The sequence below is a fragment of the Mus caroli genome, chromosome 15 (genome assembly GCF_900094665.2).
Source record: "Mus caroli chromosome 15, CAROLI_EIJ_v1.1, whole genome shotgun sequence".
In the NCBI taxonomy this organism is placed as follows: Eukaryota; Metazoa; Chordata; class Mammalia; order Rodentia; family Muridae; genus Mus; species Mus caroli.
The window spans coordinates 6019030-6044875 of NC_034584.1; the positions used below are offsets into that span (position 1 = coordinate 6019030).

A 25846-nucleotide genomic window follows, 5' to 3' on the forward strand; every position below is an offset into this window, starting at 1 on the left:
GTCAGGCAACCCTGCGCTCCCGCTACCCCGGCACTGATCCGGCCGGATGAGGCCTGTGGCCCTACTCAGGCCGGTTTCTGCTTCCCTAGACTTCTACACTCTTATTTTACTCATAAAAGTCAATATTTATTTCTACAGCAGGTTTAGATTTCACTACTGTTCAGAGGCTTCTTTAACCTCTTTCCTTTATGTAGCATCCTAACTGGGTTATAGCAAAACCTTGGCACACCTCGATTTCATATGTGCTGCTAAGCACTTCACATACACATACACACACACGCACACACACACACACACACACACACACACACACACACGCACACACACACACTGAGATAGACAGAGACAGAGAGACAGAGACAAAACAGAGACCAGAGATAGACAGAGAGACAGAGACAGAGATAGAGACAGAGGGAGAAAGGCTTTTATACCTAGCTTGTCTGTCAGAGTGATAACCAGTCCTTAACAGTATCTACTACCAAGATCCACAAGGTTGCCCACATTGACTCAGGCCTATGCTTCCTTCTTTCTTTTCTTCCTTCCAAGGATTATAGCACTTTCAGTAATGGTAACGGTAGCCCTGGGTTTCCGGCAGAAGTGAAGCATGGGATTTTTCTAAAGTGAAAAGGAGAGACTCCACACCTAACAGAAAAGAAAATACTGTATCTGACAGGAAAATATACTTGGTGATATTATTAGCAAGCTACTTGGTGGAGAAGTCCCAATGGCCTTGAAGACATAGCAAACAAAATTATACAAAACAACTCAAGAATCTCATCCATAAAATGTTATTCATGTGAAATGTTGAGTCCACAGCTATGTAGTAATGTGCTTAAGTTAGATGTAGCATTCACTCAACTGAGTATCACCTCACTGGATTCATAGATTATTTCTCTTTGAAACATGAAACTGTTCTTTGCATTCTTAAGCTAAATGTGACCAAAAACTTGTAGACTGTTCATGTTTCCTTAGAGAAGTTGGACCATGCTTATTTTTGTTCTTGAACATCTGAATGATTGCACTTATGGTGACCATGAGTTCTTACAGGTAAATGATGAGTTAGCTGATGCTTCAAAGGTATATAGTTCTACATGCCAGACGTCTCTACATTATACAATTCCATAGTCTGAGTATACCTCTACAGAGGACAGCTTGTCAGAGTGACATCAGGACCAGAAGGCAAAGACAAAGACTTTATGGTCATTACTTAGCCACAGAATAGATTATGAACAACTTAGGAGTGGCAGTAATCAGCATACTTCTAGACGGCTGTTGTGAACTTGCAGTGTAAAAGGGGAGGGACAGAACAACAGAAGACAGAGTAGACATCTCCTTCTTCCCAGAAATCTCTATTTCAGCACCAAAGTTATGCTGCATTACTGATCTAATGTGACATGTTCAATAGGTCATATAAGATCTTCTAAAAATGGTTTTTATTTTTCCCCATTTTATGTATGTATGTATGTATGCATGTATTTGTGAGCTATCAAGGGTTGGAAATCTGAAAAAGGCATGCAGTGGGTCAGTGTCCTAGGGCATCTGGGAGTAGGAAGGAAAGGAAAATGATCAGCTCTTCCCAGAACACAGACAGTGATCATTAAGGACTTGAGTTCTCCTAAGCGCATTTGGTCTATCATTCTCCAAGAAAGTCCTGCTTTTGATAAATGGCTCTTGTTTGGGATTGGCATTTTTGGAAATGCTGCCAGCAACATTTGTTCTTTTGTTTGTAAAAGACGTTCAATGTGATACGTTGTGTCAATCAACAACTTTAAGGTTTGTTCAGTTGCCTAATTCTTAAACATCTTAAGCCACACAGAGCAGAACTCAGCATACATTCTGTTCTGCTGTTCTCAGGTTCAAATGAAGTCATCATAGCAAATTGTAAGCAATGCTAATATTCTTAACACACTGACAAGTGCATACATCAGAGCTCAATTAGCCAAACTAGCATCCTGATCAGCCAGCGAGAGACTCATTAGGATCCACGTGTTTCTTCATTTGTGTGTGAGCACAGGAAGCTCTAGGCTAACTAATCAAAAGTATGTCAGCTACTAATTATAAACAAGGCAAGAAAGGAAGATCTGTCAGCTTTCAGTGATGAAACACTTGGGAGATAAATTGCTACAGGTCATCTCCCTGCTTCTAAGTCTGAGCCCTCTTCTAAGTGATTCCTTCTTCTGTAGTTGTAGTGACGTGGAAGGGTGAGCAAGGCACATTCAGTCAGTAGAGATGAGACCAGTAATCTAGGCACCCTTGTCAGTTAGAGAATTATATCATTAATCCTAACATTTAAATTCTGAAAAAATGTATTAAATGCTCATATACCTGACCAGATGACTAGAATATCTATCTATCTATCTATCTATCTATCTATCTATCTATCTATCTATCTATCTATCTATCTATCTATCATCCTATTGACCAATTAATTTCTTTAATTATTTGGAATCTAGCTTCTGTATTCAAAATTCCCCAATCCTGCTCTACAACAGGCCCCCGGTGACACTCTGCCAAACAACTCCAATGAGCAGGTATTATGTTCTGGGTTACCATCACTTTTCTTAGATGAGCTCCTTCATGCATGTTTCAATATTCAGAACTGCCTGTGAATCTACTATACTATAGCAGATAGACCATTTCTGCCTTAAATATTCATGGACATTTTAAGCTCATTCAGTTAAAACAAGTCACACCATCCACTAACCCAATTCCAAAGGAGCAAAACAGAAGCATCCCGGGGCCACCAAGTTCTTCATTCCTGCCCTTCCCATTCCTTGGGAGTATAGGGTGCCTGGCAGTGGATCATTTAAAGCCCTGCATGTGGTTTTAATATATAGCCATGGGAATAATTACTAGCTGAGAACTCAGGAGAAAAATAATGAAGATTTTTGTGACTTTATTAGGGACCCTTAGTTCTGCAGGAAATTTTTTACTTTAATATATTTTTTTCCTAATGCTTTCCTTGGGTATGGAAGCCAAACTTCTGTCCTGGACTTTGATTCTGTTTGTGCTGCCTATGTATGAGCTTCTTAGGAGCACGAGAGTGGCCAGAAATGTGATGTGTCAGCAGTGAGCTGGGTACTTGTTAAGAGAACTGGTCTACCTGCTTATACTGTTCGAAGGTGATGGTGCCGGTCTGTGCTTCGTCCAGGGCCTTAAACCTCTGCAGGGTATCGAGAAGCTCATCCTCCAGGGGCATGGGCCATGGCATGGCTGTGACCATCAAGAACTTCCTCCAGTCCACGAACTCTGTATTGACTGTTAATAAAGATGTGATCTCCTGCAACTGGAAGAACACAGGGGCTCTCACTGGGAAGTTTGGCCAACTAACTTGAAGCTCCTCCCACTAAGGCTTTCAGAGCTTGGTGCCAAGGGAAGAGCGATTTCACGTTGGCAGCCAGAGCCAGTTCTGATTTGGGTTTACTTTCATTTTCTGTTCTAACAACGGAGCCACACCAGGTAATTGTTTTGACATTTGTGATTTTTGTGTACCCTGCTCATCCAATTCACGCAGGTCAGTTAGCCTGGTGTCTTTTAACCAGTGGAAGGTTAAAGTCTGGGGAAGTAACATACTAACGGGGTAGTGCACTCTAAACATTAAACTTCCTAGGGTGTTGACAATGAAAATATGATGAAAACCAAGCACTCTCACAAATCAGCTCCTGTCCCTTGTTAAGGTTTTTTGTAAACCACTTGTAACTGGGCTGCATCTCCCAGTGTCTGAAAGGTTTAAATGTTAGTCATCAATAGCATGGCTTACTCCCAACTTCATTCACTCATTTAAATGTCATTGGTTTCTTGCTAATGCCGCAAACTGGTTGCCTTAGAACTATTGACTCATCAAGTAAGACCTGCATTAAGGCCTTTTAGATGCCAAACAGAACAGAAACTTACGTCCAGTTGGTTGAGGTGCATCCAGCTGCTAGGGAAGTTATTGGTTCCAAGGTTTAGGGTAACCAAATCAAGCAGAATGTCACTGAAGGCTTTATTTCCGATTATGCCTACAACACAGTGAAACAGTTATTTATTTATTTATTGCCAGTTTTACTGGGATTACAGTTTATTCTGCTAAAACAGAAATAATGCCTAGTAACTCTCTTACTTACTTAGTCTTGTGTTTCTCTAGAGAGAAAGAAGCTACCTTAGAAACATAAAATAAAATAAATAAAAATTCTTTATGTTCTTCTTGTTATCTCTGTAAAATGTCCTCTTTCTTTGGTTCAGGAAAAAAAAGTAACAGTCATTTCTAATTGAGCAAATATTAAAATTGCATAATTCTTAGGTTAAAATCTTATGGCAACATGGTGGTGGTGGTGGTGCACACCTTTAATCTCAGTACTCAGGAGGCAGAGTCAGGAGGATCTCTGAGTTTGAGGCCAGCATGGTCCACAGGATGAGTTCCAGGACAGCCAGGACTTTTACACTGAGAAACCTTGTACTGAAAAAAAAAATCCAACAACAACAAAAACCTTCTTTGATATTTGTTTCACAGATTAAAAAATTTAAAAGCATCACTAAATTTTATTGTATCTAATTGGACACATGAGCAAAACATTTCATATTTCAATTCCAGACATGCAAGATGACAGCCATAACAAAGGTAGCACCTTCTCCCCAGTTTGTCCTCCAGTTAGTGATGGCTTGCTTTTGTAACTGTAGGGAGACTTGGATGGCCAAGTCAATGACATTGACGGTGACAGTTAGCCATATAATGGCACTGTATTTCCCTCTGCCTTGCTATTGTACACTAATATATTTTAACATATCTAAGAGACACAACTACTTAGATTCTTATTCCAAATTGCATGCACATGCACTAGAAATAGAGAAACAAAACTAAAAAAAAAAAAAAAAAATTAAAAAAAAAAAAAAAAAAAAAAAAAAAAAAAAAAAAAAAAATTGAAAAAGAAAAAAAAAAACAACGAACAAATAAAAAAACCAGCAGTGGTACCTTTTAGAATTATGGGAGACCACTTATACATATCCAGGTATCTGGGAGGTGCACCGTAGAGAGTCATTCTCTTTTGCAGTTGTTCTTTAAATTAGACCCAGCATTCTAATGTTTCCACTTACATCTGAGTTTTTCCTGTGTCTGAGAGTCCACATGAACCTTACTGTTTATTCTAATCTTCAGAGAAATGCAGCTCTCCCTTTAAAAGTGTCAGTGGTTCAAACCACATGCACAATTCCAGGTTTGTAAGGTAGTGTTGTGAGTAGCAAGTGTCCACCCTTATTCTTTTGATATAATTAACCATCCACAGGTAATTCCATGATGAACTTTATGTTGTTTTAATTTTACTGAAGTATTTGGTATTGGTGAGGGGGAACAATTTCATGGGTAAAAATGTCCCTGTAAATAAAGGCTGAAATAATGCCACACTGGGTTTCAGATATTAGAAGTAAATCAGCTATATTATTCAAGATGGGATCACAAACAAATACATTAAAAGTGCAAAGAGTTACAAAGCACTCAATTACAAATTGAGATATGTGTAAGGTGTGTTCTCCTTGTCTCTAACGGCTACATTAGGAAGCAAACTGATACAAAACGGTATTTTCAGTTTACCTAGGAATTATTTATATGGTCACCTTAGTGTAAAATGGGGGAATCATTTTAATGTTTGACCTTGTTATTCAATGTCTAACGTAATTAAGCATATGACTTTCAGATTCCACAGAATGGCAGTTTCAGTGACAAAGTGTGTTCAAAGATTAATTTTTTAAAAAGAAAATTCTATCAGTTTGGCCCTGTTAGATACTCACTGCAATTAGAATTATGAGTTGTTCAGGAACAAGAGTTGGTTGTATAGCAACTCTAGATAACTACAGTCAACAGTGCGCTCACTCTTAGAGAAAACACACAGAAAGCTGGCATTGAAGTAGAGCCCAGAAGCAACAGCTTCCAGCGAAGTATTGAAGCAAAAGCATTAAGCACGGAAGCAGGTTTAGAGAATTACAGGAAAATGAGCCTGTTTTTCTTTTCTTCTCTTTCTTCTTCTTCTTTTTGCTTTGTGTCTCTTTGTATGTTTGGAAAACACCAAATGTCTTTTGTGTTTGAGGCAAAGACTGGCTGCGAATTTAACTTTTTTCTTTTTTTTGAGTTATTGATTTCTGCTGTGATGAGTAACAAAGTCAACACAAGTCATACTGCTCATCACTTTCATCTTGGCTTTCTGAGTTTGATGAGCTGTCAAGATTAGATCCCCTGTGAGCCATCGGCAATTGCGTCTGCATGTTCCACAAATGGATAGCTTTCCTAGGGTCAAAACTGTTAATGTCTGGAGAGTTTAGCTGAACGGTTAGGATGTCTGTCATGGTTTGAGGCTTGATTCTCTCATCCATGCGTTTCCTCTGACTACACCCACGTTCTGGCTCTGCTGAGCTTGCAGGGAGGGCCAGCACCAAGTCAACAAGCATCAGGACACTTGGATATTTATCGGAATAAATGGAGTTTACAAAATCCCAGGTCAGCTTTCGAATGTTCTGAAATCTAGCAGGGAAGATGAAGGACATGAAAGATTGAGCTACCTAACTTGTATGCAGGTGCAGATGCATGTCAATCAATTCAGTTCACTCCCATACTGACCTGCCATATAATTCTAATTTTAACATGCGCCACTCGGTATCTACCTCATCCGTTTTCACATTGGCAGCCTCGAGAACTGGTTCATAATATGAAATCAGGATGGATATCTCTTTGACTCCAAATTCTGTAACCCATACACATAAACAAAAATGTCACACAGCTAAAATAAATTCACGGCAATCAAAAGGCACTGGCTTATTGGCGCCTATAGGTTACCTTGATTTATCTTTGTAGGCCACAGTCTAAAGCTTCCAATCACAGTTGCTCTCACCACATCAAGGCTGGCATCTCTAAAACAGCCTTGCAATCTCTCGATAAGACGTGTTAAAACCACCTTTCTCACAGAAGAAATGTTTGCTTCCCCCCTGAGGCAGTTACCGTGAAAGTGTGTGGCTGAATCCACCCTGCGTTCTTTTGGCCCTGGTCTGGGAGAAGATCATCCAAGTAAAGAGTTACATGAAAGCATACCTGGAAAACAATTCCCCAAGTCAGATCATCTACCTTGACAGACCCTTAGAAGTCCGCAACTTGTCACCTTGATTGATATATCTGGAGCATTTCCAGGGTTGACTCCAAGGAAGCAAATACATCCGCAATTGAAGAATTTCTGTTCCTACTGGCGTGGGACAGAAGGCTAAGGATACTAATGATGTCTGTCAAGAAATGAGCAAATCTGATGATATCCGCTTGGAGAACGAGATCTAGAAGTCTGTTGGCTTTCTGTTCACTGGTATCATTTTGGCCTTTACCTACCTGTAACACAAGTTGGGAATGATATGGTAGGTAGTTCTCTGTGTCAAAAATCTTCAAAAGAATTCAGTAATTTTTTTCTTGACATTCTGGAAAACATACTTCAAAATTACTTACTGAATGCAGTTGCTGAACAATTGCTGGGTATCCCTTGAGAAAGTTCTGGAGGGATGCTTGTAGTCCATGAAGCCATCGTCTCCCTCCTATTTGAGAAGGCATCACAGGTTGGAGGTGGAGGCCCCTGAAGGCAGTTATCAGAGAACTCTTGAAGAGAGGAGAGTTGTGATAGAAATGGTAAATACTGGTGAGGAGTGCCTCAAGGTCATTGTAGAGAGGGACGCTCTGGAACATCGATTTGTAGGACAGTTCTAGATGATGTGCGAAGCAATACATACTTTGCACACATGGCTGTATTTCTCTCAGAAGCAGAGCCACTCTGTTCTTCCCCTCTATTCCAGGGGAAGCATCACTTCCAAAACCAACCAACTTCTTCGCCCAGTCTTGGCTCGACAGCTTAAGGTGAAGATTTGTCTCTAGAGCTTTCTCAATAGCATTTTTTATTGTCAAAGAGTCCTTTGGTTCTACTGGCTGCAACCCAACAATCTGACATTGCACTTTTCCTGCATGTGCAAATTGAACATAGACCATTTTGGCTTCCTTGCCTAGACAGTCTACAATTCCATCAGTGATGACAGAGAAAAAGTTACTCTTTTCTAGGTTTTCTCTTAGATTTTTCCTCTCCACTTCAGCAATGAAATATGTAAATATTCTTGCTGATTTTTTAGTTCTGAAGACTGGGCCAATATCAACACCCTTCATATCATCCAACTTACACATCCAGATAAAATCTTTGAGGGGATGTCCGGTCTTGACTAGGGCGTGGCATGATCTAAATAAGTTCTCCACTCTTGCAAGGGTCACTTTACTCATGGTCCTTACAGTCAGCTCAGTGGCAGCTCTGTTCACTGGAGAACCACTAGTCGCTTCCATCAGTGATGCCTTGGCATGGGCTTCACTGAGGTGATGCGCACTGAGAAATTCAGCCCTGAAGTTGTCCGTGCCATAGAGAAAACTTACTGTACTTCCCGCTGACGTTACCCCGTGCTTACGACACAGGACACAGAACATAAGGTTTAGTAGCTCATCATATACAAGCCAAGGGTATTTTTTTAGCCAAATTTTCAAGAACTGGTGATTTCTTTCTGGTAGGAAGGAGTCAACTTTTTGTGACTTTTTCTGCTCTTTGGTGACTGGAATCACAGCATCTGAAGAGTCTTTGCCTTTAAAGAAAATTCTACGTGGTTATTTAAGAACTCCTCTTGTCATGTCTCCACCTATCTACATCTGTCTCTAAACTCCATGTGTTCTTCTCATGTAATATATATGTGCACAATATCATATATTAAAAATATGATATATATAATATATGACATGTCTCATATAATGTATGTATACATACACACACACATACACACACATATATGATAAGTGCACTGGGTGTGGTCCATATCCACATGAGTATAGAGCTAATCATTTTTTGCATAAGCGACCTACCTATCAGGGGGCTTGTTCTAAAGAAAACAGGCTTTAATTTTCCGTAGCTGAGAGCTGTAGCTCCTCAGCTGGGTTAGGGGAGCCTTTCTTGCCTTTCTCGAATCTATGCTGTGGTATTGGCTTGTGTGGTCTCCTACAGGCTGTGTTTAGACAATCATACCACTGAGAGTTCATGGGTACAAATTCCCTGTCATATCCAGAAAACACTATTTCACAGCAGTCCTTTCCATCCTCTGACTCTCCCAATGTCTTTTCCCCACACTCAGCAACAGTCCATTTTGATGTTGGAATCATGGAAGCAACTTGAGTAAACATCCAGAGAACTAGAGAACCCCTCTCATCAGTGACTTACCAGGAATTATCAATGAACATTTTCCCAGAACAGAAGTGGAATATGTTTTCAAAATTATAAAAGTTGCTAGTTTTGTGTAGTCTTTTTTATGCCCTACACTGGATTTTTAAATTTTTTTGTACATGTTGATGGACTTATCTACTTCAGACAGTTTTTTTTTTTTTTCCAATTCTATTTCTAGTCAAATGATTGTTACATGGTCTTAGGCAACTTGCTTAATCTCTCTATGGCTCACCTCTTCCTTCGTAACATTAAATTAATGCGCTTTATAAAATTATGATGAGGATTAAAGTTAGTAACATATTTAAAAAATTTAAATGAAAACAAATAATAATTTAAAAGATGAGTAGATATCTAGGAAATACAGTTTAAAATGATACATATGCTAAATTGTCTTTGTTTGTTCACTATACAGTTTGGACATATATCAAATATCACACTTCTCCAGAAATATAAAGTTTTCATGTTTCAATAAAAGAAATGAGATTCCAAACATGCCATTAGTGATGGAACACATATATGTTGTATTGAACCATTTTCCACAATGGAATAGCCTATAGTTTAAATACCAGTCTGTGTAAAATATGGGTCAGTCTCAACAAGAGTAGGGAGTAAAAGAAGCCATATCAAATGTTGATTATTTTTTCATGTTGAATTATTTCATGTATTTATGTGAGAACATGTTGCACGTAAGACTTCATAAAGTCAATAACTGCTGTTAGGCTAGTCATTCATCACCTGGAGGGAGAAGGTGAAGGCAGTCACTTGTGAGCACAAAAAAACTGAGGGATCTGCCCTTCCTATACTGCTGTGGTCAGTTCACATCAACTATTTGTCCCTTTAAAATAGGTATACACTTCTGAATGTACATCATGCTGCAATTAGATTTTTACAAGTTAGGTATTTGGCATAGGAAAAAAATGAACAATATAAATAAGACCTATGTTCCACAGATAGCAAAAATAAATATGATTATGGAAGTAATATTTCAGGAAGTATAAATCAATGGTTGGCCAGGGCACGGAAGATTATAAATCCAGTGTAATCTATGGGTTTAGGCGAGATGAACAAAAGTCAGGCAGTAGTTCTTGATGTACCCCAGGGTGAGCACTGTCAGCATTTATAGCCTGACTCCTGGAGATGGTAAAGAATGCTGTGCTGTAACCCCTAATATGCAGAAAATGGAATGGATATTACATTTTTCTTCTCTTTGAAGCAACAGCAAAAATATGGCAATGAATTTTAACTCAGGTGATAAGACAACAACATGTTTAGCATACATCTAAAAATAAACATACGGAATACATATTCTTTTCCAGTGGGGTGTTGTTTGTTCCTGATATGGTCCAAGTTAGACCCTAATTAACTTTGAATCATCAAAACCCTTGCATTTCATATAAAGCTCTGAACCTTCTATCTAAGTGACAGCAGTTATTCGTGTATGGGTTAGCTCTCCAGCGGAGTATATTGAGGGTGGGGCATCCCTCTGATAAAGAGCCATCATGTATTTCCCTGCAGTCCATACAACTGGAGAAGGAAATGCAGGCCAGTCTTCTGACCATTCCCTCAATCTCCATCCTCCTCTATGCTTTGTTATAAATTTTTAAAGTGTGTTCTTTTAAATTTAAATACCCTCTGTTCCCTTGTCACTAAATCACTCCATGCTTCTTTAGATTTGTTAATATATATTTTTTCTGGACCAGCCTTAATCACTGTATAAAAATTCTCCTTTACTTTGCACTCATGGGCCCTTTCCTAAATTTCCACTGCTTAATATTACACTTTTCATATCATACTCTAAAGGCCTCCACAGCAAACTATTTTCTTTCAATTATCCTTTAAACTTTTTAGCTATTACTTACTTTCCCTCTTCCCTGACAATTCTTGTGGTGGTTTGAATAAAAGTGGCCCTATAATCTCATATATGTGAATGCTTAGTCATCAGGAAGTCACCCTACCTGAGAAGGATCAGAGGAAGTATGTCACTGGGGGTATTCTTTGAGGTTTCAAAAGTCCTAGCCAAGCCCAGTGTCCCTCTCTTCCTTATGCCTGTAGATCCAGATGTAAAACTCTTAGCTACTTCTCTAGCATCATGTCTTCCTGCATGCTGCCATGTTCCCTGCCATGATGCTATTGAACTAAATCTCCAAAACTGTAAGCCAGCCCCAACTAAATGCTTTCCTTTGTAAATGTTGCCATGGTCATGGTGTCTATTTCCAGCAATGGAACAGTGAGCAAGGCATCTCTCTCGTGCTTCATCATTGTCTGCTGATAGTACTTTATTATACTCAGAGAAAAAGTTATATCTGGGTATACTTTTATCCCAACGTTTTTAGAGTTCAAATGCTGATCAACTAAATGTCATATGCTATTGAATTTTAAACTCTTAGCTGGAATGTAATCTTGGAATTTGAGTATATATTGAAGAATGTATCATAATATTCACCAAGGAATTATGAAAGCTTTATAAGTTTCAAGAGTCTGCTTCCATCTACTCACATGCTTCCAAATCCTTTCTGTTAGGCTACTAATTGGACTATGTCCTCTCAGTCATAATTCTGAAGGTTTAACTTAAAGCATGCATTATTTTAGAATGGCACACACATCTTTATATAAAAATATAGCATGGACAAAATGAACATTTATATAAGTTCAAAATGAAATGATGTGGTAAAAGGGACAGTAGGGACTAGGAAGATGGCACTTAGCCTAAGGACCTGGATTCAGTCCCTGGTATTGTACAAGGTGGCTCACAACTGCCTCTGACCCTAGTTCCAAGGCATCTGATACCTGTCTATAGTCTCCATAAGCACTAGTTATGCACATGGTTATATGTATACATTACATGCAGTCACTCATACGTACACATAAAATAAAATAGAAATTTAAAGGGTATTGTAAAATCCATTCAGGGAAAGACGATGAAGTCTGCTTTGCTAGAAGGTAACAGGATCTGTGAATTGCCTTTTGACAAAGTTGGATTTTTGATACCTTTTGGCACCCACATTAATCTTGTCCAAATACTAGCAAAGTAAATCTATCCATAGACACATTGTGTGTTTTTACACATTGGAGGTATAATGACTTCTCAGGCTATTTGATGTGCTCACACATGTCAGTGCATATGTTCACCCAAGGAAACACATGTGCACCTTGCCATCCATTGGCCACAGCAAGGAAGATTTATAGACTATAGAGTGACTTATCACTCGTTATCAACGAGTTTTTTCTATGGATTTCTGAAAATATTGTGACTAATTTTCAAAACGTGAGATTGTATTTATATTAGAGCCTACTGACTATCTCTAGGGGAAAGAGATGATTTCCCAATAATGAGGACATTTGGAGAAATAAAATAAGCCTATTTATAAGAGACAACTTAATTCCTACATAAGATTAACAAACCTTAAACTAGCTGAGTCCAAAATGATCATGGCCACAGACACATTGCTTAATTGCTTTGTGACTGAGTGTACAGCCATGATGATTATAGATGATGGTTCTATACACATCAGTTTGAATGACATAGGACAACAATTGGTGGGAAAGCAGAAGGCATGGAATTGTAATGATAAAATGGGAGGGGATTCAATAATTTGTATGAGGAAAATTATGCACTCATGCGAGCAAATTAATTAGGAAGTACCTACCAGTAACTCATTTGGTTCTACTCAAGATCTATGAAGCAATGAAAGAAAAGGAAGTTCTAAGAGGAATTCCTTTACTTCTTAGTATCCCCTCAGTACCCAGACAGAAACACAAACTTGAGATCCCTAATTCATCTCTACTTAGAAGCATAAAGATTATTTTTCAGTTTTCAGATGGAGTCAAATTTACCAATATTGCCTCCAAGAAAGGAGGAAGACAGAAGAGTCACCAGGGCTGGCCACCGCCACACTACCACACTGCTACACTGCCTGATTATCAGTCACCGTGACACTTCTCTTTGCTTAACTCAGATAATATTGTCCCAAGCAAGTACATAGCAAACAATTTTGGTAGAACAGAGTGACATTTCCTTGTAGTGCCCTGCATTCCAAAAGAACTCAGTTGTCTTCTGGCCAAGTGATGTCCACTGTGGGCAGTTTTAATCATCTTTATAACCCAGCAGCAGCAATTCCTTTCTTACCTTTAGGGGCCATGTCTAAGAACTGATCTCGAAGATTATCAAGCTGTTCGATTGTTAGGGTACCATTTTCTTCCTTTTCTATTGGTGGTGGTCGGGTTGGTAGAGAAGGATCTGGGAAGACTTTTATGTCTCCATTGATATAGAAGTCTTCTTGGCTTAAGTAAATCTCATTTTGAATTTTTGTAGCTGTTTCAATGTGGTAGCGAGCTAATTCGGTCAATTTCTGTATACTGCAAATAGAAAAATGAACAGGGCCATCTCCATTGAAGATATTATTAGATTAATAGTTAATAAAACACAAAAAACCTAACACATTATGGGGGTAAGTGTAATTCTATAGGCATTTAAAACTTTTAAAGTCAGGGTACAAAGTTATAAAGATAAAAAATGAAAATATTCTCTTATTAAGAAGGTATTATAGTTCAATTTTATGCTAAGCTGAATGAGAAAAAAGCCTATTAAATTGAATCAAATTTTAAGTGAATCAAATTTGGTTATTTACCTCTAGAGAAAGCAAAAATTGCTTTGCTCTCTAGCTTTATGTCAAAGGATTTAATGTTACTTAAGACACACCTGGCAGAGTAGTGGCTTCTAGTGTACAAGATCCAAAGCTGGATCATGTGTCTATGAGCATCTACATTTAAGGGCTACAATGGCTAGAGGAAGTAGCAGTGGGTTCTAGGGTCTCATCTAGAGCATATGCTTGACATGGTCCAGGGTGGCTGTGAGTGGTTTATCCTTGAAATTAAGCCACTGACATTTACTTCCTCTTCTAAGATGGTTTTCAGGGCAGCACACAGGTGATGGATACACACACACACACATTTGGGTAAGAGTTAATGGCCTAACTCTAGGCAATTTTAAAGGTGTCTTAGGTATTAGACATAATAAGTATAAACCGATGGAATGAAGACAAACTCTTGTCTTGATCTGATGAAGAAGACATCATGAGGAAACGCAGACTTATTCTCCCTGTATATGATGAGCAACAGATATTTGTGTGCTGATGCTTTCAGGAGTATTATCAGTTCCTGTCCTCGAAAAGGCTCTTGAATTCAACTCCTCAGTGCTCTCTGTGAATTCCCATACAGTGCTTGCTAATTAGTTTGTGGTTTGGAGTGTTCTTGTACATTGGAACCTGAGTTTGTGTGAACGAACGGTGTCTCCACACAGACCGACAAGCAGAACCAGAATGACTGTGCACCACCTAGTGGAAGGTTACTGTGAGTCATTTCCATAAAGAAGAAAGGAAAGGTCAGGGAAATAGATTTGGAGTTCAAAGGGACTTGACAGAAACCCCCAACCCCTCATGAAAAGTTACTTTTTAACTTCATGTTGTGTGATTTCTTGTAGTCAGAGTACATCACATTAAAGATTCAGAAAGTAGAGACAGATACAACATAAATGTGAGACCTTTGCATATATCACACAGAATTAACATCCAACTGTGCTTAATGGACAGACACAAGGAAGGAACCCATAAATCCTAAGAACTCAGATGAAACCCTTTCATTTATAAGTGGCAGGCACAGACTAGGGCTACAAGCTACTTGCAATTGACTTGGCTGCCTAGCAACAATATTTGTTTATACACAGTGGTAGCAAGTTACCAGATGGAAATGAATGTTTTGGATTTTTTTTTTTACTACTTTCAAAGGTGCAATAACAGCACTAAACAATTGGGCTGAAGATTTTTAACAATAAAACTTTCAAGATGAGAGTGGAGAAAGCCAGACAAAATGACTGTTTATAGATAGTAATTATTGCTTCTGTGAACGTTTAGAATTTGATGCCCATTCTCAAACAACTACTAGACTCTTGGCAAATCTACCCTATAATATACATATTGCAGAATCTAGTTCAAGCTGAAACTGGTGGAATAGCCAAGTTGGAGTCCTTTTTGTAGATTAAGCTGATGAATATTGAGCAATTAGATCTAGTAATCATTATAATTTGAAAATCTCCTGGATTAAAATTACATGTAAATTACCATGTAGACTGAACTCCCAGAGTGAAAATGATATTTCGACAGAGCCCACTGACAGGCAGGTTACTGCAGAAAAATACTCTACACAAATGTGATGGTGGTATTCATTTTGAGTGTTTATAACAGGTGCGGGTGGGGTGGCTGGGGCAGAGATACAGACACAGAGATACACAGAGACACATGTGTCTGTACGTGTGTGTGTGTGTGTGTGTGTGTGTATGTGAGTGTGTTTGTGTGTGCGCGCGCATGTTGTAATTTAAATCTGTGGACATCCTAAACACCCTTGTCAATTTTTGCATTTTTTGGCATTTAGTATGATTATTTTTGATTGAGGAAAACCTTACCTGGCCATTTCATTCAAATATCTCTTACCAAGCCATTTATCCATGAACCTGTAGACATCAACCACCTTTGTTACTAAATCTTCCAGGACGGACAAAGCTTTTAGCTTTATTAGTTCCAGTCGAAACTGCGCGGCTTGTTCTATTTAAAAAGAGAAACTGGATGTAAGCTAAGGAAACTGAATTCAGCAGGAGAAACATTGTGCTTTTTATTCATATGCAATTTGTATTTTGCAGATACATGAACGCAGAGTGGGTGATTTAGAAAACAAAGTAAGAGGAAGAGCAAGGGAAGTGAGGCATAGTGATGAGGGAGGGACACAGTCATAGTATGTCACACACATGCATAACATGATCATAATGAACCCTACTGTGTAAAATTAACACAATATATAAATAAAAGACAAAAGGAGATTTTAACACATTATACCTACATTACTCTTACATAAACCAAGTCCACTTTTTATACCAATCACACTTTGGTTTATGAAGCTTTATTTAATTCATGAATATGGCTAAGGTGGCATCCATCGCAGAGCGAAGCTAAATGAATCATGCTGTAAAGACTTTTGTGGATTTAAACTAAGTTCTTCTTGAGCTTTAATAAGTTTGGTACCTGGAAGATCAGATATTGATCCTTTCTAACCCACACTATAGCTTGAACTATGCTTTCTCCCACTTCTGTTGCTCACTTCAGTTCCAAATCTCCTTTCTTCTCAGCAGCACTCTGAGGCACCTGAGTCATCTCTCTTCCTACAGTTTCCAGGGCAACGACACTTCTGCCCAGGCTTCATTACTACTCAGCTTCCACAGGGAAGGGACCTTATCTTTGTTGAGGAGGGGTCTATTGGACAATCCATGATCAGGCTTCTAACTCAAGTCTACTCCCTCCTGGCTTCTCCCCTGAATAGGTTTTATATCTTCTTTGCTTTGGCACACATCTCTGCTCTCTATTCCTGGCCCTGGCTTGCCTCCTGAGCACATTTTTCCATACTTTTCTGGTTCAGGCCACATTAGTTCTGAGAAGGCTTTCTTAATGCCTCCCCACCTTGTCCCATAAGCATGTTTACACCATCACAGAGTATTATAAGTGACTGCTTTCATCTATCTTCTTTTAGCTTTATTATTGTTTTGGTTTGCTTTTATAACGCTTGTGCATATGCATGTGAGTCTCCAGCCACCGTAACAGGATGAAGCCTGCAGTGAAAAACCTGATAACTTTTGTAGCATGAAGAATTAAAATTTATCACACTGAGGATGTTTTTTTTTTTTCATGTGAATTCAAAGATGGGGCTTACTGGAAAACACTAGAAGCAGATGTGAACACAGACAGTGAGGAAAGAAACATGTGTTCTCCTCTCCAGATGCCTCACAGCTCCCTGGCTTCAGGTTACTTCTGATGTTTTTTGCTGGATTAAGGGAATGGTTGGTGGTGGGTAGAGGGGTGAAGGGAGAGAAAGGGAGAGAAGTGAGACTACACCAAGTACCCTCTACCCCACCAAGGGCAGGCCCATTGACTTGGGCTAATATACAATCTTGGCACATCTCAAGCTGGACTATAGGAGGACTGCTGATGGAAAGACAGAAACTTGCTTTCATTGTTCTTCAGGAACCTACTTCCTGTCTGCCAAGAAGAGCCACTTCTCAATTGATGTTTACCACATGCCAAAGGCACAGGTTGTAAGCCCCCTTCTCCACCACCTTAAACTTCCAGGATGGTCCAATTCATTTTCTTTTTAGCCTTGCCTCTGCTCTGGCCCTTGATAGTCTGACCTTATCTTCTTTTGGATGCTTTGGACATCCTCCCAAAGCCTTTGGCTATTATATCTCTCATATATCTAATGAAAATCGTCTTCTCAAGCATGGGTCCTTTGTTTTGGTGGCTTTTCTGTGCCCTTGCTTACATTATGGTTCTGTCAATGAGGATATTGGCAATGATTCCTTTTCCATAGACTATCTTTGGTCTATTCCTAATATTCCAAATTCCATATTGATTTGTACTAATCAGTCTCTTTGGGAGAATGTGGGAGAACAGGCTTTGCAGTCGTCTGAGTACTGGGAAGAAAGCCTTTTTACATTTTGGAGAAAGAGATGTGAAGATTGATCAGTCCTTGTTCCCAACTTCACTCTCATAACTTATGGGTTTTGGCCAGGACTTCTTTTGGTTTACTTTTTAATATGATTTTTTTTGTCTGCATAATATATTTGTACATCACTTTTGTGCCTGGTGCCAGCAGAGATCAGAAGAAGGCATTGGATCCAGTGGAAACTGGAGTTATAGATGGTTGTGAACCACCATGTAGGTGCTAAGAATTGAAACTGAATTCTCTGGAAGAATAACCGTCAGTGCTCTTAACCACTGAATTGTCTCTCCAGCCCAAGGACTTATTTTTTCTTAACAAGAGGAGTAACATTCTCTTTTGTGATATTAAATCATTTGTATTGGACAGCTAACCTGGACAATCATACCAATTGACAATCTATTTTTCTTTCTAGTCTTTGAAATTTGAATTACAGCCTTTGCTTTCTTTTTCTTCTTTTCTAAAGCTTTCTGATGGCCTGCAGATACTTTAAATGAGATTACTTAGGGACCCAGGCCCAGTATTGCACTCCTATATTCTTTGCCCTCAGGGGACAAATACAGGAGAATTGTTAATTCAAGAGCAGAGAGAGCTACATAACAAGTTTGAAGTCAGACTGGGCTACAAAGTTAGACCTTGTCACAATCAAACAACCAGTCAGTCAGTCAGTCAGTCAGTCAGTCAATCAATCAATAAATCAATCAATTTAATTAAGTTTAATTAAATCCAGACTCATCTAACTCATATGACAGCATAGTAGCCAAGGCTGGTTTTATGGACAAAAGAAAAACTATCTGAATGTTGTGTGTTCAGTCCTTCTGCTTGAGTCCTGAGATTCAGTCTGAGGCTACTGACGAGACCTGTGTCGGTTTTTTGACTCCACTGAAAGCATGATCTTACTCTATTTCTCCTCTTACCTTCTGTCTGCAGGGCAGCAAGATGTTCTTCCTTTATCCTGAGCCTCAGTTCATTCCTCTTTTCCATTTCAGCCATTTCCTCAGGTGTGACTGTGACTGGACTGACTTCTGCCACGGGGGATGATTTGCCTGAAACATAACTGAGGTGTGGTGAGTAAATGACCAACATTAGAGTTAATGGACTTGGCTCTTGGAAGACATGGCTATGTGGCAAAATCTGTACAGGCAGAAACTGCTGGAGATCTTGAAACAAGGAACTTTGGGCTCCTTGGGGTGGGCAGGCAATGAAAGATTTAGTATCTTTCATTGAGAATTTTGTGAATTTTCTGAGCAGCATTCATAACAAAATATGGTGTGTTACATCGTAAGAAAAGAACAAGCTGTACAGCACATGCATAAATGATCATAGGAAATAAAAATGTGATAAAAATCAGGGTTTGAAGACAAAAAAGTTCATCATACTCTAGCTGTCAGTAGATACTAGTCCCTTGCAGAATTACCACTTCCTAAGAAATTCCTTAAATTTGAAAGTGGTTCTTAGCTTTTTTTGTTTGTTTTGTTTTTGGTTTCTGGTTTTTTTTTTTTTCTCAAGAAAAGACCAATAAATAACTCCAAAAAGACATGGGTTACATGTAGCAATGATCAAGAATATGCATCTGAATTAATTACCCTTTAATTTCTGCCCACCTACAAGTAGTTCAATGACTACATAAATCGATTGGAAATTAAGAGTCTGTGGACATTTGTTGAGAATCTACCCAAGGCAATGTGATTCTATTTCAGGCCCAGTTTGTGAATTTCTACCCAGTTCAGTAATTATTCTCAAGAGTATGTTCACAAGGGTCTTGAATCATATGGAGGAAAAAGAAGTAGAGTAAGGAACTGTGAGGGGATCGGTATATTTGCTGTACTAAGAGGTATATGTATAGATTGCAAATAAAGGAGAGCTTTAGCCTCTGCATTTGTTTTATCATTAAATAATTGAAGATTGGACTTGGCCACTTAACTCCATTTAACAAATCTTCCCTTTAAATGCTGACACATTTACATGAGATGGACTAAAGTGGCATGTGCTTTAGCAAAGTAACTCTCCTTCCCTTTGCTTCCAGGGTCACCACTACCCCTTTACCGCTTCTCCCTCCCCTATCATATGCTTTTGGTGTCCATCATAGAGTGCTTCCCCACAGTGAGTGTGTAATAAACATGCATTGATAATCTGTCACCTCAAATTATATATATATGTTCCACACAGAAACATTGAGAGGACAATTCAGTGGTGTTGCTTACACTCAGTGGGAGGTTGTATCTCTCTGCCTGTTTCCCTTGTTGCTATCCCTTCATGACTCTGAGGCAAAGATTTTGGTAGGCATGTTCCAGTAGAGAACAATTTGCTTAGATTCGAGTGCCCCTGAGACCTGTAAATGCAGAGCCTTTAACTTCTGCAGCAGGTATTAGCCCCTCTGTACAGACATCCCAGGATATGAGTCTTAATAAGGTTAAAGCTGCCTTGAATACTATTTATTGCTGGTTACATCTACATTTTGCTAAAATGAGTTAGGTCGTGCTGATATGCAATGTGGTTTGCCAACTACAACCACAGCCCCTAGACATTTGGGTCTATTGTTTAAAATAATTACTAGCATTCAAGTGGCTTAGAGGCTAACCTGCCTCATTAATGGCTTATTTTCTACCAAGAAGAGGTTTAAAGTGACCTGTGGACCAGGTCCTAGTGCCGTGAATACCTTTTCCTTTCTTGTCTGTCTTTTTCTTCTTGGGTGCTTCTTTCTCCTTCTTGGCTTTTTTATTTGCACCTGATTGAGGAGACTTTTCTTTGGAATCTAATCGGGGTGGTTCTTTTTCTTCCTCTGTGAGCCTTTGGTGAACTTCAGCAGCCACCTGTATGGTAGTATTTTCAGTTACAGTATTTTCAGTTAGGATGGCATTCAGCAAATATGATGATCACTTAAATTTAGTCACTCAGATTCCACTAGAGCTTCCTTCCACTGTAAACAAGATACCCATCTCTCACCCTTCAAGGAACACACAGTTCTATGATTAGATGATCCAGCCCCCAAGTGCTATCCCCTGCAGCTGTCTGAAAGAAGGCTCCTATCTCCCTAATCCATGATTTCACAGGTTCATTTAGTTTTATCTCCACTGATAAACTAGCCTCTCCATCTTAGGCTTGAAAGCCATCATATAGTAAAAACAAACTTGATTCAATCCTGTTTATGATTAAATCTGTTTCTCAAGGATTGAGCTATGCCTAACCTGTAACCTTAACTACGAATGCTTCTGTACTGCCAATTTCAGGAAATAGGGACCATGTTTTCGTTTTAAAAGGCATTATCACTACCTTGCTATGACCACCATTTTATGACTACTTTGTTATGACTGTCTTGCTATGACCACCTTGTTACTATTTTGTTATGACCATTGTGTTACTAATTTGTTATGACTGCCTTGTTACTACCTTGTTATGACCACCTTGCTATGAGTACTTTGTTATGACCACCTTGTTACTATCTTGTTATAACAACCTAGTTATGACTATCATGTTATGACCACCTTGTTACTACATAGTTATTACCATCTTTTTATGATCACCTTTTTACTACCTTGTTATGACCACCTTGTTATGATGACCTTGTTATGACCACTTGGTTTCAGGAGGATGTTATGACCAAGTTATTGTGCTTATGTTCTGCTCCTGTAACCTGCCTATTTGCCTGCCAAATCCCCTACTTGGAACTGTCTACTCCTGAACTATAAAAATCCTTATGTTCCACATGTCTAAAGCTGATCTTCTGAACCCTGTGTTAGAGAGTGACAGCTCATGTGAACAAATAAAAGGGCTTGCTTTAATTAAGTTGGCTATGATTTGGGTTGGTGGTCTTTCTCCTCACATCTGTCAGATTAACTACCTCTATAATCATAGCAATTGATTTTCTTCTAAATTTCTGTTGTCTCTTGCCTCTAGGACAGTCTTTTCCCCCCTATATATCAATTTATGTTACAGTTCCCTTTCTATTGCTGTGATAAACACCAGGAACAAAAGCAACTTGAAGAATAAAGAGTTTGTTTGGTTTACATCTCCCAGTGGCAGTCCATCAATAATGGAAGTCAAGGTAGAATCTCAATAAGACAGAGTCATGAGCTACAAAGGGACAAAGGGACATGGCTTATTCCTTTGCTTCTCATGGCTTGCTCATCTTGCTTTCTTAATCAAGCCAGGATAATGCCCTCTAATGCCAATTATTACCCAAGAAACTTTCCAACAGAGCTGCCTACAGAACAATCTGATAAATGCAATTCCCCAAATGATGTTGCCTTTTATGAGATGCCTTTAGTTTATATCAAGTTGACAGAAAAACAACCATTAACCCTTAATGGATTTTTTTTTTACATTTTAATCCTGCTTAAATATTATCCTATAAAATTACTATATTATAAAAGCATGCATGTTTACATATTGTGTCTGTGCACTATAGATGACATGAGATACAAATTTCATGTCCACATAGCCAGTTCAGGAGAGTGTAGGTTGAATCACATACACTTTAATGCTGGATTTTCCATTCTAACTCTTGACACCCTCCCATAAGATTCATTGCTTATGGAGATAATATTTGCCACCGGCTAATGTCATAGTGCTAGCTTCTTCTACTCTCTGACTTTCTGTGTGTCTCCATTGTAGTTAGTCCCTCTCTCACTACCACAAATGTTTGGATTATAGTTGTATTATCACTCCATGCTAGTCACAGATGGGGAAATTCTGTCCTCATACTAAGGAGAGATGGAATTTTACAGGGTCCCCCCTCCCCCTTTGCCTCCTGTCTCTTTTAAGATGTTCTATATACTTCAGGTTATAGAAAGCCTTGTCTCAGGGTTACATAGATAAACTCAGAAGATATTATAAACAAGAGAAGGATATTAGATGCTAAATAATCTGACTCTTGTACATATACACATATGTAAAAATATTAAACTTATTAAAGTATAGAGCTGAGTGGTGGCTATCAGGTGTTGAGGGTAGATGGATAGAGTGTAAAGAAAACTGTCAATGAATGGGTAAAATGTCTTACTCAGATGAAAGAAACAAATTCTGATGGCCTATTACATAGCATGGATTCAGTAGTTAATGTATTTTATATTTGAAAATTGCTAGAGGATGGATTTTAAATGTTTACTCTAAAAAATTTGATAAGAAGGTGAAATGATAGATGTGTATTAGTTTGGTTTATCATTTTAAAATGTCTATCACTATCAAAATATCAAAGTATAAGCAAAAAAGATATACAATTACTGTTTGTAAATTTAAAATTTAAGATCTATCTATCTATCTATCTCTATAGAAAATCTCTAAGTCCTATGCCACCAATGTTCTTCTTGTTTCTAGAAATACTAGAACTAAGTACTAAATTCATTTGACTCTGGCAAAAGTGAGGATTATTTATGAGAACTGAAAAAAAAAGATCTCAAAGAAGTATATAAAAAAACCACATGCATTTTGGAAGTCAGAAAATGAGAATCAATAAGATTATATGTATCTATACATGCAAGCACTTGGGTGGTCCAGATCTGATGTGATTTCTGAGACTAATAGAATGAGGAGAATGCAAAAAAGAGTAAGGGAGATACATACATGGACATATAGATAAGGCCTAGCTCCCTCCAAAGCCTTTGCAATTTTGTTTGCTAAAGGCCAGTAAGTTGCTGCCTTTTTTAGATGCCTGACATATATTTCATGCCCCATGGCCCAGCATGTCACACTTGCCAATTTCTCCATGGACATTAAGCCTCATCACTTGCTAATAGGCTTCATATTCTTGGACATATTTGTAAGCCTTATGGAGGACAATGTTTGTAACTGATAGATTTTCCTTTTAAAATTGTAATATGTCACAGAATAATCTGCCAGCAGCACTTAGAGAGCCAGAAAAGCTACATAGAAAAAGCCAGCTTGGTTAAAGGGCCCAAGTGATGACCCCTCAGTCCCACTTGAGAGGGAGAAGAAAGCAATCACAGCACAAGGAGGGAGGGAGGGAAGGACCTAGGAGGGAAAGTGGATGAGGTGGGGGAAAGAGGGGAACCAGATCTGGTATTGGGGGAGAGAAAAGGACTGAAGCCCTGAAAGGCAACAGAAAGAATGGAAACAGGTAACCTCAGAGGAAGGAGGTTAGGGGGACGCTCCAGAATGTATCAGCGACCTGGGAGGTGAAAGATTCTCAGGACCCAAAGGGAGGGACCTTACATGAAATTACCAAAAGTAGGAAAAGGGAACTTATAGAGCCCACTTCAAGCAGAAAGACGGGGCATCAAGTGAGGGAGGGGGTTGCCATCCCACAGTCAAAACTCTGACCCATAATTGTTCCTGTCTGAAACAACTGCAGAAGTGGAAATAGAAAGGAGACTTGAGGCCCAAAGTGGGATCCACCTCAAGGGGAAGTCCCAAGTCTGGACACTATTACTAAGGCTACGGAGTGTTCACAAAAAGGAACCTATCATGACTGCCCTCCGGGAAGACCCAACAATCAGCTTTAAGAGTCAATGCAGATGTTTATCCCCAACCAATGGACAGAAGCTGCTGACCCCTGTGGTTGAATTAGGGAAAAACTGGAAGAAGCTGAGGAGGCGGGTGACCCTGTAGGAGGACTAGCAGTCTGAATTAAACTTGACCCCCAAGATCTCTCAGGCACTGGACCATAAACCAGGCAGTATACACTAGCTGATATGAGGCCCCCAACACATATACAGCAAGGACTGCTGGGTCTGAGTTCAGTCAGAAAGGATGGACCTAACCCCCAAGAGATTGGAGGCCCCAGGGAATTTAGAGGTCTGGTGGGGTGGGGTGGGACATTCTTGTGGAGATAAGGGGTGAGGAGGAGGTATGGGATGTGGACCATCAGAGGGTGAACTGGGAGGGGAATAAAATCTGGAGTGTAAAATAGGTAGGTAGGTAGATAGATAGATAGATAGATAGATAGATAGATAGATAGATAATTACATTAAAAAATTAACCAAAGATTGGATTTTTATTTTTCCCATTTGACTCTTTGTATCACTGTGTTCTATCTCCCTCTACTGAAATTTTCCCACGGTCCCTTTTCCAACTTCCGTGGTATTCAAAATGTAATACACATATCTAAGAAGTTGAAACTATCATCTACAAATGAGATGACACATACCCAACATTTGTCTTTCATTCATTTAGAATGTAGAATTTTATGACTTCATTTTCCTTAAATGAATAGTACTGCACTGTGCACACACACATTTCATTATGGACATCCAGGTTGTTTCTGTTTCCTAGCTATTGTGGATAGAGCAGCAAAGAACACAGATAATAAGAATCTCTCTCCAGTACAAAATAGATCTTCTTGGATAAATGCCCAGGGGTGGAATCACTGGATCACAGGGTACATTTATTTCTAGCCCCTTGAGGAACTTCCATGCTGATTTCCATAGTGGCAAGACCAATTCACATTCTAATAGGACTAAGGGATCCTCTTTCATATCTTCACAACATGTATTGTCATTTGTTTTCTTAATCTTAGTCATTCTGTTTGAAATTTTATCTTATTTCATAAGATAAGATAATAAGATAAAAATAAGATAAAATTTCAAACAGTTTTAATTTAAATATGTCTGATTGCTAAGATATCTAACACTTAAAAATACTTCTTAGCATTCATATTTCTTCCTTTGAGAACTGTATTGGCTACTTTTCATCATCTTGACACAGGCTAGCATCATTTTAGAAGAAGAAACCTCAACTGAGAAAACACCCCAACCAGGTTGAGTCAGTAGGCAAACCTGTGTGATGCATTTTCTAGATTGGTTATGTGGTAGGGCCCAGACCATTGTGGTGGTCCTGAGAAGGTGGTCAAGAGAGTGAGTAAGAAAGCAGGCTGAGCAAGCCATGAGGTGCAAGCCAGTAAGTAGCATCCTTCCATGGTTTCTGCCTCAGATCATGACATCAAGTTCTGCTTTGAGTTCCTTTCCTCACTTCCTAGGATGCGAGACAACACACACGTTGTAAGATGTAATAAACCATTTCCTTAACCAAAAATGAAAGAAAGAAGAAAGAAGGAAGAAGAAAGAAAGAGAGAGAGAGAGAGAGAGAGAGAGAGAGAGAGAGAGAGAGAG

At 38.9% G+C, this 25846-nt stretch overlaps 1 protein-coding gene across 1 annotated transcript in view; it reads right to left on the reverse strand.

Moving 5' to 3' along the window:
* Window positions 1–25846, reverse strand: part of Spef2 (sperm flagellar 2) — a 163231-nt gene that overhangs the window by 17567 nt on the left and 119818 nt on the right. The window contains exons 27-32 of the mRNA XM_021183947.2: window positions 20440–20593; window positions 18698–18826; window positions 15703–15841; window positions 13372–13601; window positions 3895–4001; window positions 3104–3286 (exon numbers count right to left, since the gene is read on the reverse strand). Coding sequence (XP_021039606.1) covers window positions 3104–3286; window positions 3895–4001; window positions 13372–13601; window positions 15703–15841; window positions 18698–18826; window positions 20440–20593 — 942 coding nt within the window. The remainder of the gene's footprint in view (window positions 1–3103; window positions 3287–3894; window positions 4002–13371; window positions 13602–15702; window positions 15842–18697; window positions 18827–20439; window positions 20594–25846) is intronic.